General features: G+C 42.5%; 2 protein-coding genes across 12 annotated transcripts; one reads left to right on the forward strand and one right to left on the reverse strand.

Annotated features, from left to right (window-relative positions):
* Positions 1-325: 325 nt before the first annotated feature.
* LOC116916540 (myosin-IIIa) lies at positions 326-12,237 on the forward strand. Of its 9 annotated transcripts, none has more exons than XM_045170081.1 (29): positions 326-344; positions 3,642-3,825; positions 4,383-4,561; positions 4,644-4,748; positions 4,833-4,907; positions 4,977-5,030; positions 5,118-5,221; positions 5,310-5,391; positions 5,470-5,634; positions 5,703-5,867; positions 5,957-6,073; positions 6,135-6,270; positions 6,363-6,415; positions 6,485-6,687; positions 6,782-6,923; positions 6,991-7,183; positions 7,259-7,469; positions 8,399-8,585; positions 8,646-8,708; positions 8,796-8,883; positions 8,983-9,308; positions 9,379-9,973; positions 10,049-10,165; positions 10,226-10,440; positions 10,567-10,725; positions 10,831-10,895; positions 10,982-11,056; positions 11,213-11,422; positions 11,499-12,237. In XM_045170081.1, exons 2-29 carry the CDS (start codon positions 3,693-3,695, stop codon positions 11,905-11,907), a joined length of 4,626 nt encoding a protein of 1,541 aa, XP_045026016.1. In that variant the 5' UTR covers positions 326-344; positions 3,642-3,692; the 3' UTR covers positions 11,908-12,237. The 9 variants fall into 9 exon arrangements, 8 of the variants coding, with proteins under 8 accessions (XP_045026016.1, XP_045026019.1, XP_045026021.1 ...); XM_045170079.1 differs by lacking the exon at positions 326-344 and adding an exon at positions 482-718; XM_045170082.1 differs by lacking the exon at positions 326-344 and adding an exon at positions 482-718 and having other exon boundaries at positions 8,429-8,585.
* A 71-nt stretch (positions 12,238-12,308) lies between these two features.
* LOC116916542 (uncharacterized protein DDB_G0271670) lies at positions 12,309-17,005 on the reverse strand. 3 transcript variants are annotated; one of them, XM_032921798.2, is made up of 7 exons: positions 16,727-17,001; positions 15,686-16,327; positions 14,990-15,544; positions 13,648-13,864; positions 13,403-13,584; positions 13,195-13,338; positions 12,309-13,131 (listed from the first exon to the last, which is right to left on the reverse strand). In XM_032921798.2, the coding sequence occupies exons 2-7, from the start codon at positions 16,325-16,327 to the stop codon at positions 13,018-13,020; spliced, it is 1,854 nt and encodes a 617-aa protein (XP_032777689.2). In that variant the 5' UTR covers positions 16,727-17,001; the 3' UTR covers positions 12,309-13,017. The 3 variants fall into 3 exon arrangements, with proteins under 3 accessions (XP_032777689.2, XP_032777688.2, XP_032777687.2); XM_032921797.2 differs by having other exon boundaries at positions 14,990-16,345; positions 16,727-17,005; XM_032921796.2 differs by having other exon boundaries at positions 14,990-16,327; positions 16,727-17,004.
* Between the last annotated feature and the right edge of the window lie 647 nt (positions 17,006-17,652).

Genomic DNA, 17,652 nt, shown 5'->3' on the forward strand with positions numbered 1-17,652 from the left:
CATATTTTTATCGCCAGTAGACATCATTGTAAATATGTGCCTTATCACTAACGTTTTAAGGGATGCGATATTATAATACCTGGTGCTGGCACACGAGATTGCGATAAAGTAGGTGAAACCCTTGCAGTATACACAAGTCACGGAAAACAGAATTATCTCTGAAATTAAATTGGGCTAGGTGTTAATTCGTTCCATTTGAATGTATGAGGAAAAAGCTTTTCTCAATATTGCGGGAGTTTAATGTATTTTTTTTGTGAAGTAGTTTAATGCCGCTACGTGTGGTTTTTTAATGCGGTAGCAACCGAAAAGCGTGCCCGATGATTGCGATAATTTCATTGAACAAGGTAAGCCACATTATTTACTCAGCCGTTTTCTTCCTTCCATCTCTCACCTGGAGATACGAGAAATTCCTCCCAACTAGAGAGAGAGAGAGATATCGCCGTGTATACATGCAGTAGCAAAGTAACGCCCGTCCGCTCTTTTGAATCAGTCGCCCATCAGCCGTTGGCTTGGAAAGTCGCTCACCGTTTTGCTCTTCTCTCCCTGTGGCATTTTTTGTTTTGGTTTTGTTTGTTTACCTTATCATCCGTCAAAAGAGAGGAAGACCTGAAGCCTCAAAAAAAAAAAAAAAAACTGTCAGGAAAAGCCGTGCAAGTGTTTGGTGTCCATCGTTATGTAACATTTGACGGAATTTCCTCATCTCCTCAAAATCGATAAGGTATGCGTTGTGTTAACGACTACTTTCCTTGTGATTCTCCGCTTTTGCATGTCGTAAGTTTACACAGCTGAAATAGATGCCACAGAAAAAGATTTATGCATGGATAGGTAATCTCTCACCGGGCTACTTGCCAACAGTCGAGTTTGAAAATTGAATGAACGACATTTGTAAACGTCAAAACCTTTATATTCCTGACAGGCGTGGATGTATTTCGGTAAGCGTATATACATGCCCGTAAATGACCAGTTTAAAATGTTTATAGCTCGGAAACTATAACCTTTAATTCGATCGAAGAATAGCGGTGTTTGTGATCGTTAGTGGATAAGCGGAAATAGGATCAATTCAATAATGGAAATGGAAACAAAAGGACAGGAAATTCACATCAGCTTTATTAGTTATAACCTTGAAAATCTACACGCATTTGCTAATTTTCCTGTTATGTTGGTTCGCATCGTTTATTTGAAATTCCCGCTCAGGATTTTACACCTTCGGCCTTTTAGAAAAGAGTTGTAACTTTTTTTCTTCTTTTGTAATCAAATTTCAAGCTAGCCGTGTTACATTCCCATGGAAAATAAAAGAAAGAAGCGAGTCACTTTGCGATAGATTCGCCAAAAATGCCTTGGTTTTTCCCTTTATTGGCCGCAGTATTTATTTTTATGTTTTTTTTTTTTTAACGTAATCTGTGTTACGAGTTGCCCCCGTTGGGTACATGCGACCCAGTATAAATTCTATCCCCATCGGTAAAAGCTGATCCGGCTGGATGGTTTCAGTACCATAGAACAGAGAAAAGCTGGGCTTTTTTTTTTTTCCTTTTATTGATTTGTGATAAGCGGTGATAAAAAAAAAATGCCGTCCGACCAGAATGACGTAACATAATAACCGGATACAATTTTTTTCCAACAATTTAGCCGAAGCTTCTTGCTACTTTCTCCGGTAACTCTAATTAGTCACACAAATGACCAACAGAAAGAAGAAAAAAAATGGAAATATAGAAAACCAGAAATTTATAAACAGTGTAATATTAAAAAAGGGGGGGGGAATCTCTATAATGAAGAACATAAGGCGACGACGTGTGTCAGTGGAGAAATTGTGCACGTTTCCCTTTGCAGCATCCAGCAGGAAAAAGTAAACATCTGGTGCGGCCTGATAGTCCAGTCTATCAAAAATGATAAAAAATAAAAAAGGAAACGGTCACTTGCTGAAACATTTAAAAATTGTACAAGCGGGACTTTCTCCTGGCAACGAGTTAAATTTGAAAAAATCCCGGGGAGAAATCAGTTGGCTGCACCTGTCGGTCAACTTGTCACTCGTCGGTCTCTTTCTCCCCGCACTTTAAGTTGTACGGAAAGGGCCAAGACGTTTTAACGAATTCAAACGTCATTGTTATTCTTTTCTCTTTTCTCACGACAGCCGCATCATTATTGGAAATAAATCATTTTGATGGAGATAGAGAAAAAGAAAAGAAGACCTGGATTTTCAGGTTTTTATGATTGACGTCTGACTGTTATTTGCATTGAAACCAGTTGCGATAAAAATCGATTACGCGTGTAGTGTGGTGATATTTACGTTATCTGGACGGACCATTTTTTTTTTTTTTAAAGATAGTCGTACCTTTTCATATTGGCATTTGTATCAGCTCTATGGTATCTCTCCGACATCTTTTCTTTTTTTTTTGCTGTTTAGGACACTCACGCGTGTGACTAACGCGGAAGTCTTGTATGCACTGCCCACGTTTTCCCATTTTTTTTGTGAAGAAGGGAGATAAGATGCGCTCACGTAGGTCTGCTGTGTTATTACCTGTGTTTCAGCTCTTCGTAATTAAATTATACTTTTTCCAACTGGGAAAGGAGGTGGGAGGAAGAGGGTCGATAGAACACCAGAGGGGGGAGTTTGACATTTTCAACGACCTCATCCTGTGAATAACATGACGGTTCACTGCATTCTATATACACCGTCTGCATAGTTCTTTGTATTATTGTTTGGCTTCCGTCCCCCCACCCTTCTCTCTTTGTCATCTTTCGCTTGGAACTGTTGAAAATGTTCGACAACATTTCAGTAGGTAACCAGCACGGCTGTAAGCCAGAACCTCAGTGGGTGAGTATCACTCTACTTGATTTTACATTGTTTTTATTTATTTATATCTAGGAGACTCATTTGAAAAAAAATAGATATCTTTTTATAACCGAATTGCTATCCTTTAGGTCTTGGTATTTCAAATAAAAAAAAAGGCGTGCCACTTTCGACAGGGAAAAAAAAGAGTTTTTGCCTTTTATTCGTGGCTCATTTCACAAGTAATTGAATCCTCAGGCTGTGAGATAAAAGAAGAATTAAAGGGAAAAGAAAAAAAAAGGATGCCAACGTTTGTTTCTATATTCCCTCCGTTGAGAGATCTGCTGACGATCTGGTCATTGAACTTGTGGGTTAGTCGGAGGCCCGTGCTTTTTTTCCTTCACGACAATTTACGCTCATTGCACGCACACCGAGAGAAACTGAAACAACAACAGCGCATATAATGGTCACATTATTATATTCATATATCGGTCACGGTTTATATTTTAGTTGGAAAAAAAAAAAAACTAAATCGTGCCCCCTCTTCAATCCCGTCCCAAAATCGAGTGCTGAAAAAAAAAATGATTCATTTAGGACTTTGGGGTATTTGTATTTAGTTGCTGAAATTTCAGCCATTAGTCAACAACATGGTGGATGGAACAGTTTATTTTTATTGTTCCTAAGAAAAGTGCACTCGCCCTTAAAGCAGTTTTTTTTTAAAACTTTTGTGATCTCAAATGTTCGTGGCCCTTGTTTTAAAATGTTACGTTTGGCCGTTCAGCTTCAGTGAACGTACATTAAGCGCATCACGATAGTGCTTGCCGTTTGGCCATCAATCACGATTCACCCTGTACTTTATTACAACGATTTACAGGAATAATAAGAACTTGAAACGATTGAGCAACCTCCCGCTGGCCTGTTAACCATGTCCTACTTGGGACTGAGTGAACACATCGACTTCGAGTCTCTGCCTAATCCCTCGGGCAGGATCCGTTTGGACGAAGTCATCGGCGAGGGAACCTATGGCGAAGTCTTCCGAGCTTTCGATCTCGAAATGGGTATGTTTTTACTCCCTTTCTTTCATAACGGTATCGTGAATTAGCAATTAGTTACGTACGTATAGCCTCGTACAATGGATGAGCTAATCGGACGGCGGGGGGGCGGGTAGGATGAATGCCCGTCTCCAGTTACGTTTGCTTTCTCGCCCAATCAAAGTGTTAAGCTGAGAAAAAGAATAGGCCTCGTCAGGTGATGGGAATTGACATCCACTGTGCCTGTAGTGGCGCTGACCGCTTATAACGAGCAGGAAGTCGCATCCCGTTGGGTTTTTTTCACGGCCAACACGGAAAAGGTAGGCGGCTGAAACTCCACTATCACTGGAATTCGTCATTTCGTTCCGGTGTGTTGAGGAATGAAACAAATTTATCGCCAATTATGCGAACCCAGCCAAGTATATATACGAGGAAACGAAAAGAAAAACATCCTATTTTTGGAATACAATCGATGGTCAGCCGTACGGTGGCGATAATTGGTAAGTTGTTGAACGGATACCACCTAACCGCAACATTTGATTAAAACTGAAGTCAAACCAGTCTTTTTCTAATTGTGTGATCAGGTCAGTCCGTGGCTGTCAAAGTCATGGAGCAAATAGCCGATAATATCGAAGAAATCGAAGAAGAATTTCTTGTTCTCCGAGATCTCTGCCTCCATCCTAATATTCCGGCTTTTCACGGTCTCTACCTGAAGAAACATCCATCCAAACGAGAGGAAGACCAGCTCTGGTTCGTCATGGAGGTGAGTGAACGATTTACAACACACACACACACAAAAAGAAAAGGGAAATGAAAGCGATTCGGTTTGTTTGAAAACTATATAGCTGTGCAGTGGCGGTTCCGTCACCGACTTGGTTCACGGCCTGAAGCGCTATAATCGCCGGCTGACTGAAGAGCAGATTGCCTACATTCTCCGTGAAACCATCGAAGTATGCTCGACGTTACACAATATATAATTCTGAAGCTCGATGTTTCTTAAATCTGATTTACGTTGGTCTTTTGCCTGGCTGCAGGGTTTAGTTTACCTCCATAGGAACCACTGCATGCATCGGGACATTAAAGGTCACAACATACTTTTGACGGATGAGGTATTTATTTAAATTTAGGACGATACGAATAGCTGACCTTATTTTTTAAAATTTATTCAACAAATTTAGGCTGGCGTGAAGCTGATCGACTATGGCGTTTCGTCTCATACCGATGCTACGTTGGTACGATTAAGAGCTGCCTATCATTGGAAATATCCTCGTTAAATCATGCCTCTGGTGTTTTTCTCTATTTTTTTTTTAAACGCATAGGATCGTAAAAACACGTCGGTTGGAACGCCCTATTGGATGGCCCCAGAGGTGATTGCATGCGAACAACAGCTGGACTATTCTTACGATATGCGCTGCGATGTCTGGTAGGATTTCTCTGTAATTTACACAGCCGTTTCCTCATCCATTTTCAATGAGCGTTGCCTTTTTGTCGTGCCCAATTCACATCGACAGGTCTTTGGGTATCACCGCTATCGAACTGGCTGATGGAGACCCCCCGCTATCTGATCTCCATCCGATGAGGGCCCTCTTTCAGGTTCATTGCCTTTTTTTTTAATTCTTTCTTCATCACAACATGAAATAGGCAAAGGTATAATTTTCATTTGAATTCCAGATTCCTCGGAATCCACCACCGACTTTATGTAAGCCGGGAGACTGGAGCGCTGCGTTCAATGATTTTATCGCCGTTTGCCTGGTGAAAGATTTCGAACAGAGGCCATTCTCCCGCGCTTTGCTAGATCATCCATTCCTTAGTCAAGTGCCACCCAATCCCGATTCGGTATGAATATGACGATGTTTTTAAAACGAATGATTCAGAAATTGAAATTCGTTTTTTGGTGGCTGCAGATTCGATATCCTTTAATGAGAGAAGTACAAAGGCAAATGGGAGCTAAAAACAAAAGAAGAGCTCCGGAACCGACAACTAAACAAGGCAAGTTGAAAGCGGACCGCAAGGCGAAATTGCAGCGCATCTACCTGGACGATTTGGCTTCGTTGGAAAACTTTTCCATTGTAATGAAAATTCTTTTCTTTTTGAATTGCTACCATTTTTGACATTCATTAAAAATTACCGTTCCTAATGATATCATTCTAAACAAAAGGAAAGTATTGTAGACCAGCTGGAGCAGCGCTACAGGAACAATGTCATCTACACGTACATTGGGGACATTCTAGTCGCAGTCAACCCTTTCGCTGAATTAAACATTTATACCGACAGGGTAATTATCTCTAGAGAAAAAACTGTCCTCTTTTTCTTTCTAATTCCATAGTTTTGTGTAGGAGGTTTACATGTACAGGAATCGAGCACGATCAGATAATCCTCCTCACGTTTTCGCTATGGCCGATGCTGCTTATCACGCCATGCTGCACCAGCGCCGATCACAGTGTATCGTCATTAGCGGAGAAAGCGGAGCAGGTTTGTTAAAGAAAATCCGGCTCTTTCCCCCTCCCCCTCCCACCCACTTTTCGTTTAAATTTTTTGTTTCTGGTTTGTAATTCGTTTGATAGGCAAAACGGTCACGGCCAATTTTCTCCTCAAACAACTCGTCACCTTGGGCAAGGTATTCCACTATTTTAAATTATTATCTTTCGAACCAGTAAGACCTTATTATCTGCACACACACACAAAGGCTCCTAATCGGGACCTGGAGGAAAAAATACTCATGATGAACCCAATCATGGAGGCATTTGGCAATGCGAGGACGGGCATTAACGACAATTCTTCGCGTTTCGGTAAATACTTGGACGTCACGTTCACAAGTGCCGGTATGGTTTCCGGTGCCCGGCTGTCGGTCTATCTCCTGGAACATTCGCGTGTCGTCCAGCAAGCAGCGTATGACTTTCTCTGCACTATAGATAAACTTTAATGGCGCTGTCAATTGTCCTCGACGTGACAAGTTTCTCTCGTTTCCATTTCCCGTGTGCAGAAATGAGAAGAACTTTCACATTTTCTATTACCTTTGTGACGGACTGGCTGCTGAGAACAAACTGGGCGATTACTTCCTCGATAGTGGAAGGAGATCGCATCGTTATGTCACTCTTCCTCCGCTGACTTCCCTCGAGCGACAGGTCAGACGAGTTTCTAAATTTGAAAGCGCGTCCTATCAGATCAATAATTCTGTTTTCTTTTGAACAGATCAACGCGGAAAAGTATCAATTAGTACGTAAAGGATTCGACCAACTGGGTTTCGCTAGCGACGAATTAGACGCCATCTACTCCGTCATGGCGGCTGTGATTCATATTGGCGACCTGGATATCGTCCCTGCCGGCCCCGGCAAAGACAACACGGATCGATGCAAAATTGCAAATCCGGCTCAGACTAAAATTGGTAAATAATTTAAAAAATTGCACATGTTCACCCGTCGGCGTTTTAGTTCAAGAATGAAATACGTTTTGGACACAGTGGCTAAACTGCTGGGAGTCGAACCGGAGGCGGTGGAGGAAGCTCTGACATCAGTGAGTGTAGTGACCCGTGGCGAAACGATCACGCGTCACAACGGACTGGACGCAGCCTGCGCCACACGTGAGGCCATGGCTAAAGGACTTTATTCACGACTATTCGACTGGGTCGTTCAGCAAATCAACCGGCACTTATCCTTCGGGCGTCTCGTCTAGTATGTTGCCATTTTCTTCTTTTCATTCCAAGCCATTTCAGCCATGTCTTCGTCTAAACTCCCCCCAAAAATTAATGGACCGTGGCGATGAGCCGTTGGTTTATTTCCACTGCCTTGGATGCGGTTTTCAGTGGGGTTGACGTCCACAAGTAGTTGGTCGCTTCATTTGTAAATGCCATAGTCACCGATGCAGAACATCTCCGCTTCTGTGGAGCGTACACATAAAAGAGAAAGGACTTTTTTTTTTTTTTTTTGAATTTAACATCAGCCACAAGAAGAAGCGCTAATTGAAAACCACACAAGAACTGGTAATTACTTACTACGACTTTGGTGGTCGTGTATATAGTAACTTGTGAAGGTAGTAGACACTACAATCAGGCTCAATGGTCAGGCACGTCTTGTATAACATGTGTTCCGGAGGAATGAAGTCGTCACGGTCGGATAATCCAAACTGTCTGATATAACAAGACAGTTTAATCGTTACAGCTGTTTGTGGTGACTGGAGGCATAACAACGAAACCGATATCGCATTTTTTGTTTTGCTTTCACGCGGCCAACTAGAGGCCTGAAATATTTCCATCCACGACATCATTGAAAGTTATTAACATCTTTAAGTTTAGTACGACAGTCTAAAAATAGTTTTCTTTTCCTAAATCCTCAAGTCTGCTATATTTGATCTTTGAATGATGGTCATTGCTTCTCCCGCCAATTAGGTTAATAGATGACCTAGTAAAAAAAAAAAAAAGCAATTCCACGGCTCTTTGCTTCGGCTAAAAACAGTACAAGCTCTGCTTCATTTTTGGAAATGGTCGGTTGACCATACAACACAGGGAAAAAATTATGCGGTGAACGGTTATTTCGTTTACGTTCTGGATTTTTGCTTGTTCTATCCTCTTTTCTTTATGGTAAACAATGATTCACTTCATCAGCGATTCCAACATCGATGTTCATTTGAATAGTGGGGAGCCATTGTCCATTGGCCTGTTGGACATTTTCGGGTTCGAGAATCACTTGGGTCCGGGAGGACGCAATTCCTTCGAGCAACTCTGCATCAATATCGCCAACGAGCAGATCCAGTATTTCTTTAATCAGCATGTCTTCACTTGGGAGCAACAGGTGCGATGCAAATCGTAAGACAATCGTTTTGTTTCTTATCTAAAATTGCATTTCCATTAGGAATATATGGCCGAGGGAATCAACGTTGAAGTGGTCGAGTACACCGACAACCGCCCAGTTTTGGTAAGGACCACCGAACGCTTACATTTAATGGTTGGGGTTCCATAAAACAGGTTTTTTGACACGTCATTTTTCAACACAAAAATGTAGGACATGTTTCTGGCCAAGCCGCTGGGTTTGCTGGCACTTCTCGATGAGGAAAGCCGTTTCCCTGGAGCATCAGACATTTCTCTTATAGGTTGATTCTAATTTTTATTAAACGAATTGCATTTTTCTAGTCCGTTCTTTTATGATCTTTGAATGTGAAGTAAAATTCTGATTCTTGAAATCGTTACAGAAAAATTCCAAAAGAACATAACGTCCGACTATTACATCCGTCATAAAGCCCACGGTTTGGACTTTACGGTCCAACACTACGCAGGCCGCGTCAGTTACGAGGCCACGTCCTTTTTGGAGAAAAATCGTAACTTCCTGCCACACGAAGTGGTTCAGTTGTTACGCAACAGTCAGAATCCCACCGTTCAGTTCCTCTTTAATTGCCCGCTCACCAAAACGGGCAATCTTTATTCCAAGTCGCCCTTTGGATCACCATCAAGCGGCCGTAAACTGATCACGCCGACACCGGAATTGAAAGGTCGTGGCAATAACAAGAACGATGGCAAGGTACACCATTTTCAACATTTCTACAAAATATTATAAATTAAAATCGCATTCATATTCTTTGGGCCCTTAGACGGTCGTGTTCAACAGTATGGTCGCTCCTGGTACCATATTAGCCAAAGACCTTGCGTCACAGACGAGGGCTCAACAGACCGTGAGCACCTATTTCCGTCACTCTCTGATGGAACTCTTGCAAAAAATGATTGGCTGTTCATCAGTTGGTTCTGATGCACGATCTCCAGGTGTCATAGGAGAGCCGCATTTCATCCGTTGCATCAAACCGAATGATACTCGCCGGGCTGGCTATGTCGACCGGACCAAAATAGCCCAACAGTTGCGTTACACGGGCGTCCTAGAGACCGTCCGTATCCGCAAACAAGGCTTCTCTCATCGACTGAATTTTGTTGATTTCCTCAAAAGATATTGCTTTTTGGCATTTGATTTCGAAGAACGAGTGGTTGCAGATCGTGAAACTTGTCAAAAGTTACTAGTCCGCTTGAAACTTGACGGCTGGGCTGTTGGGAAAACGAAAGTGTTCCTCAAGTACTACCACGTCGAGTATCTGTCTAAAGTCTATGATCAACAAATTAGACGCATCATCCAAGTCCAGTCTTGCGTCCGCCGCTGGTTAGCCAAACTGAGACTTGCCCGGCACAACAAGAAAGTCGGTAAGTCAATCGAATTTCCACGCGTCGTTCACATTGTTGTAAAGTCAATTCACCAATCGAGATTACATCTTTCAGGTGTAATGACGCCGTTCACTGAAGCTGAAGAAATCAGAACTTCTCAAGAAATGAAGCAAATGGCTGGAAAGGCTCAACAGGTCGATCCTAATGAAGCTGCCACCGTCATTCAAAAATGTAACAAACAACTAAAATTAATTTTTAAAATGTATCTCGTTTTCACGATGTTTGTATCAGCCTATCGAGGATATAAGGTACGAGTCAAGTACGGAGACGAACTCATGGAACGTTTCCAGGAGAATTCCACTTTGCAACGAAAATATGGCAGACCTCAATATCCGCAAGATGCCACTCAAGAAGTGCTTTCTAGTCCGTCGGCGGCTACACTCGACGAAAAGACTAAGAACTCCATTCGTCGTCGTCGACAAGAAATGGTAGCTTTTGCAGCTCAGGTACAAGCTGGAAACTATGTTGGGTGTTTTGTGTGTGGCTCGCTGTCTCAATTCATCACCTTGTTGAACCATCCCCCTTGGTGGCGGTCTGCAGTCAATATCTGTTCTTAATTATGTGCATGTTAGATTACCAAATTAAGCCAGGAGAATCACCAGATATTGCGTCGTTGTAAGGGCAGCATTTCGTCCAGTCAACTGGTTCCTCCGCCAGCAAACTACGTCCGTCCCAATGGCTTCAAAATTATGCCGGCCATGTTGGCTCAACAGATGTTGCTTCAAACTCCTGTACGCCTTTCTCTGTTCTCGTGCTTTTAAGCTCTTGTTTCATCGGCCATTTTACTTACGTTATTTCATTTACATTTCATATTCTCATTATTCCGTCCATTCTAGTACAAGTCCGGCAACAATCTCGACTCCAAAGCTTTCCTCTATCCGTTGGGAAGCAACCCTATTAGGTAAGAGTACCAAAAACATTTCAAATATTACTTAAACTCGTAATAGCATAAGAAATGATTTAATATAACCGTAAATGTGGACGCAGCGATGATGAAGATTTCGATGAAAATGTGTCATGGGATTCTCCGCTGACGCGGGCAATGAAAGGCAAACATGACAGGTACCACTGTTGGCCAGCAGGCTTGATGGTAGTTTGGAACTTTGTCATACGTGAGGGCTGATTAAATAGTAGAACATCTCGTTGCTGCTATGTAGATGCTAGAACAAGACTTCAATTTGAGCAAATAAAAAAAAAATGGCTTGTGATTGTGAACAGGGAGAAGAAGATCGATGTCAACCAAGAAATGCGTGATCAAATAGGAGAAGGTGGTTTGATGTCGCAGAATCAAATCAACATCGATCGTGAAAACCAGATGATCGGGCAGTGGAAGCAACTCTTTAAAAAATCATCGTCCAGCAGTCTCCTCGGAGTCCAGCAACCTTTGGGCTTGGCCGGAGCGAGGGACAATCAAGAATCACCAACAGGGTATCTATATCAACTTTGAAACGATTTCTTTAGCGATATCATTCATCACTAAATCCATAATTGTTTTTCATTTCAGTAAAAGACCTATCGGTAAATTATTCCCGGACGCCAGTGCGGAACGACCCTCAATCCTTAAAGGATCTTCTGGAATTAAAGAGAAAGACGTGATCCTCAATCCGGTTAAGGCAAGGTCCAATTATGGCAACAGTAAAGAGAACCTGGTTAGTCCGGGAAGTGCCCCGACCCGGCACGTAATATTCCAACGTGAAACGAGTGTTGGCAGCATCCAGGATGCCAATGCGTTGCGGCGAAGCAGCATGACACGTCAGACTTCCGTGACGGAATCGTTGATGTCACCACAGTCTGACATCAATGCTGGAGACGGTCCGTTCAACTTCCGGCAACTGTTACGCAAAACGGAATACGCTCCAACAAACACGCTGAAAAAGATGAAAGAGCGATCTTCAACATCAGTTGACGAATGAAAAAAAAAAATGTTGTCACAATTTCCTAGTTTTACTTCAAGTCCATTTGTTCGATGTTATCGTGACCATAACACCAAGTTAACAGCCCCGTTTGAATTTTCCTATTTGACCTGATCAGCTTATTTCACCTCGAGTTTGACAAGTATCTAGTCATTAACAATTTCCTATTCCATTCGTCCACCTGTTAGGGTGTGTGGAATCGTTTGTATAGTACACAATGTGTTCGACTGAACCATGTTATAGATTTTTAACATTTGTTACCTGAACCCGCAATGATCCCACATGTTATAATTCAATCATTCACTCTTCAAATACAATAGAAAGGAGCAATCTCCGTTTCGATAAAATTTCGGGTGCTAGGTGCGAGTCTTTACGTTAGAAAAAGCAAGTAGACGAATCGATTCTATTTGCTTAATATAATGTATTCATCTTTCGTATGATATGATGATGCGCAGATACACAAGACTCGCATAAAGACGAGCGTGAAAAGTGACGTCATTTGCGGATGCCAACCAAACAGAGAAAGAAAAGCTGAAATTAATAGACACCGCGAAAAAAATTTGCATTAAAAACTCAGATTAGCGAGAATATACTTTTTACTCTGATATTAATAGAGAAAATGTGGCCAATGGCTGCCGCGATGTTGTACTCCATCAACACAGAATTCAGATCCATTGGTTGAGTTGGATGATTTTGGAGAAAATTAAATGGACACATTTAGGGAATACTATGATATATAAGAAACATTTCAAGACAAAAATAAACCGGCAAGGGACTAGTAAAATAGTCGATGCGCGCTCACTTAACGTAAAGCATAATTATAGAACTGCATAAAACACGGATAATTTTTTTTTAGGAGAGTAGCAGAACACAGTCCCACATTTCCCCCTTTTTGCCATTTCTTTAACTTTTTCCCTCCCAATCCCTCAAAGTGGCGCAATGTCCCGACATAATTATTAAAAAACCGGAAAGAGCCGGAAATACCCCACTAGCGAAAAAGAGAAATCGAGGAAACTCAAACGGTATAGGCTTTTCACTTGACACGAAATGGCGCAAGTCTCTCAATAGGGCACGCAAAGAGTACACGCTCGTGAAAAAGGGCGTGAGAAATCAACAGCAATTGTTCTTTTTATCGACACCGACAGTTCCTCCTTTGCCATTTAGATCCAGCTTGTCAGAGTCCTCTTCTTTGATGCTGGTACTCCACTGATCGTTTTGTAAGATCTAAACGAAAAAAGTCAATGCAAAAAAAGAAATCTTAAATGATGAATTCGTAAGTGTATTTACCGTGCCAACGAGGAATTTCGCCGCGTCGTCGATATTGATATTATCTTTGGCTGAGGTTTCAAACCATCCAGCAAAGCCTTTTTCCTTGCAGTATTCATCCATTTTGGCTGAACTGGCTGCGATACCTTCTTTCGGCTGATCACACTATTCAGTGCAATAAATCGATTAATTCAAAAATTCTGCAGATGTTTAGTGTAGCCTAGCGTACCTTGTTAGCGAGGAGAACGCACGGAATGGGACTTCCATCAGGTAACTGAACTTTTGTGTCAAGATCTTGTTTCCATTTGGCTACCGACTCGAACGTGCTACTTCGTGTGACGTCAAAAACGATAAATGCTCCAACAGCCTCTTTGTAGTAAACTCTGGTCATGTTACCAAATCTTTCTTGACCTGATTGTTCCAAAACAAGAGCTGAGCGATACATGCAAATGGAAACTGAAAGGGGGGACATACCGGCAATATCCCACAATTGAAGGCGAATGACGGTGCTCTGGTCCCAATGAACGACCTTAAGGGCAAAATCAACGCCGATGGTGGCTCGATAATGTTGCGAGAAAAATTGATGAACATAGCGTTTGATAATTGATGTTTTGCCCGTTCCCAGTTCTCCGATGACCAGCACTTTGTACAAGTGTTCATTCTTCGGATAGCCGTTGGCATCATGAGCCGCCTAATTTACATGCAAGGGTGATTTACAAAAAAATGAATGAAATTAAAAATATAGAACAGGAAAACATCGTGACAGCGGACACAACTTTATGCACGTGAATTAAAACAGATGGAGTTCAGCGGACAAAAGAGAAAGCTGGCAAAGGTAATGACGTCCGTAAAAACGTTGAAATCTCTTTCGTGCTTGCTGCCACGTTCACAAAAGCTAAAACGTAACAACACGAACACAACGGTCCGATAAGATACCGAGACAAACAATCGCTTCCTTTGTTTGTTCCCATCTGGGGTCGGGTTCAAACTGAACGTCATTCAAAATACAAGCAAACTATTGTTTTGCATTTGGAAACTTTACTTTGCTCGATGGCCGACGTACTGGCGATACAACTGCTCTGGTGGTGGACATCCTTTTTTGATCTTTCCCCCAACACAACAAGTTTGGTCTGCCGGTCAAAATCAAGAAACTCGCTGCTGGGCAAACGTGAATTTTGATCCGTGAAGTTAATCAACTAAACTATTCGCTATTGGTTCACTTGTAGGCGTTGGTTTAAGATTTTTTCGAAGACATTGAATTGCACCAACGTTGAAACGTTCTCTTTCGAAAAGACGGGCAAAGGTTACGTTGAAGGGGCTGGCGACACATGCGATTAGTCTCACAACCGGCTCGTTACTAACTGAAAAGCTTCGAAAAGGCACCACACGGATCGGTGAGAAGATAACAAGATTAGAAAGAGCGGGAGAATTGACAGACAGTCCGCTTCAAAATCCTGCGAGCAAATGAAGGTCTTTCCTTTCTTTTTCCGAGGAAAAAACAACATTTTGGGACCAAATCTAAGTCAAACGCAACAAATAGAAAGTGGCTAGAGGCGTCCTTGTCGTCACCCTTTCAACAAAAACCAATGTCTGTCGAGAGATTCCAGAGAAAGACTACAGATGCATATCTCTCTCCCTAGAGCCCCATGGCCCCCTATAGACTCTTTTCTATCAGTTAAAAGCATATCGAACGAAAAGAAAAAAACTAACAAATTTTCCCAATGATGGGGCAGCTACACATTTGGCCTACGTTCAGGCTTTAAAAAAAAATTACGCGGAATCAGCCAAAATGGCTAAGGATAGAAACAAAACGTACCGTATTGTTAGGTGTTTCCGGCTTGGGATCGATAGGCAGAGAACGGATTAATCCTTTAGTTGGCGACATGGTCGCTTCTCCGTTTACGTATTCGCTGAAACAGAATCGAAATTCGCTATTCGATGAAGATCGTTCCGGCTGTTGAGCTTTCAATGAACCGGCTGGCTCTTGGATGGTTGACGTGCAAGGAACAGAGGAACGATGTTGCGACAAAAGTGGTATTCTCGACCTTTGACCAGCCGTCGTCGTGGTAGTCGAAGTGGTGACCTCTGCTGGGCGGGAAATGGCAGGCGAAGAAGAGGAAGTAGAAACGCCGGCGGAAGACGCCACCGTAGAAACGGGAGGGGCTTCTTCTTCTTCTTCTTCTTTATGTTGGTGATACTCAGGCTTGTTGATAGTGCTACAGGGACTTGCTAGGGTTTCATCAACGTCTACGGGTTCTGTTTCAAGACTAGAAGCTTTGGGAATCGACACCGCTAAGGTTTCAGAAGAGGCCATTGTAGCAGAAGGTGAGGCAGGTTCAGACGGTGGACTGACCAACTGAACAGCAGCAACCTGAGATCCCAGTAAATTAGGCAAAGCAGAAGGATCAGCTACATCTATGCGACGAAGAGTGGGACCTACAATATAAACGCCGCATACCAAGCGCGAAATATTGGGTGGCAAGGGTAAAGCACCAAACGGGTTGAAAATTACCTGAGCTGGACTATGAGACTCTTCCACTGTAGTTGTATCATCAGCCTGTTCTTCGTCTTCTTCGACAAAACTCTCTGTCAAAGATGTTTCTGGACTGCCCAAATTGGACGACAACAACGGCGTAGAATAGCCCGAACTGTGGGCTCCCATGGCCGTCGCGTACGAAGAGAACGAATCATCATCGACTGTTGCAACCGAAACTGGACTCGATACTTTGGTATTATCCATACCGGCGGGTGGAGCTGAATGACTTTTACGAACTCGAGAGCGATATTTCAAATCGTGAAAAACCTTGGCAATGCCTCGATACTGTCGAGGTCTCTCCTTGCTGTTCAGATTCTGGATCGGTTGCGACGTTGATACCGAGTCGAGGGAAAGACGACGACTGGCGGCCGTTGACGACGGTGATGCAATTACCTTGTCGGAACGTTCCTCGTCGATCGTGCTAACAGACTCGCAATCGCCTTCGGAATGACCACTACCACGTCTCTTTTTGCCACTGCCGGACTTGACGCGCTTCTTCAAAAAACCAAGTGGACTACGTATGCCGGCCTCTTGCTGTTGTTGGGTCGGTTTGGTTGGCGACAATTGTTGTTCTTCACCTTCACTCTTGTTCTCAGTCTCAATGGATTTGGTCTCCATCTGGTGTGATACATAAACCTTCGATTATGGCAATTTGACCCGACATTATTGACTATTATCAAGGACATGTATATGCGACGATTATTTTCAACGAAAAAGAAAGGGAATAGCCCAACTGTTGTGCTTCTATTCATTACGTCTGTAGCAGATAAGATTCCAAAGGGAATCGAGATTGATCTTTAGATACTGAAGTAGAAGAATTTGCTCAGAAAATATGCAAAAAAGTGCACTTGTCAATTAAGGACAAAGCTTCTCATCTTCAATAGCAAAAGAGAAATTGAAAGCAAACAAGTAACACCACCAGCCAGCCGCCATAATGGTTTCTCACGTTCCATTTTGACAGCGTGCAGTTGGGGACAGAACTGTCAAATAATAAGGGAAAGAAAACGGTATACTCACAGCAAACGTTCAAGAGCATGAGGGATTTTCAACGTCGACGTTGCTGTCTCGTGCCACGTTCAGAAGATTCGTCAGTCAGTAAAATAAAAGCGATGGATAACCTGCCAATCTCAGTCACCGTGTTCGTGACTTCACTTACGTCGAATGCAGATCTCCCTAGACGGTGGGCGTTGCTTTTGCCACACACAAAAAAACAAATGAACAACGTCACTAATTGTTTCGGTTAGGGAAAGGGTCTGCCCTCGAGCAGATTGCTCCTGACACGAGCCGAGTTGGACAAAGATTGTCCTCTTCCCGAGTATCGGCGTTCGCGCAACCGTCTAGCAAAACAGGCATTCATGCACCCCCACCTGCTTTGACGCGATTATTACGTGCGCATGGGGTCTTCTGCTGTCGACATCGTATATGTCTATTGTGTATGTTAAAGAGGCTTATAGCTGTTTTCTTTTGTGTGATATTTTAGCCTCGCTGGGATTATGATGACGCATATTTGAAGACTACCTAGAAGTTACTGTGCCTCATGTTGATTATCCGCCACTCCCTCTTCATAGTAAACCCCCCCCCCTCTCTTTTTTTACCATTTATATTTAAAATTTCATGTTTGGCTCGACATTATAGCGTTTTCTTGGAACTCTTGTTTGATTATCAATAGAGAGCGTGACAACGCATAAAGAGAATAGAAACCGAAACCCAAATGTTTTCATTTTTCGTTGGTATGAATACTGAAGTGTACGAAAAATAAATTGCTTGTCACAACATTCATCAGTTGTGTTTTTGCTTAATTCTTTTACCAAAGAAGGGGAGACTGGGTATTTAAACTAATCTAGTTAGCTTTGTTGTTATTCGTAAATAGCAAGAGGTGTGCATTGCCTGAAATGCACACTTTTAATCTGGTTTCTATAAAAACAGATTTGTGCATTTTACCG

This window comes from Daphnia magna, linkage group LG2 (assembly GCF_020631705.1).
Source record: "Daphnia magna isolate NIES linkage group LG2, ASM2063170v1.1, whole genome shotgun sequence".
NCBI lineage: Eukaryota > Metazoa > Arthropoda > Branchiopoda > Diplostraca > Daphniidae > Daphnia > Daphnia magna.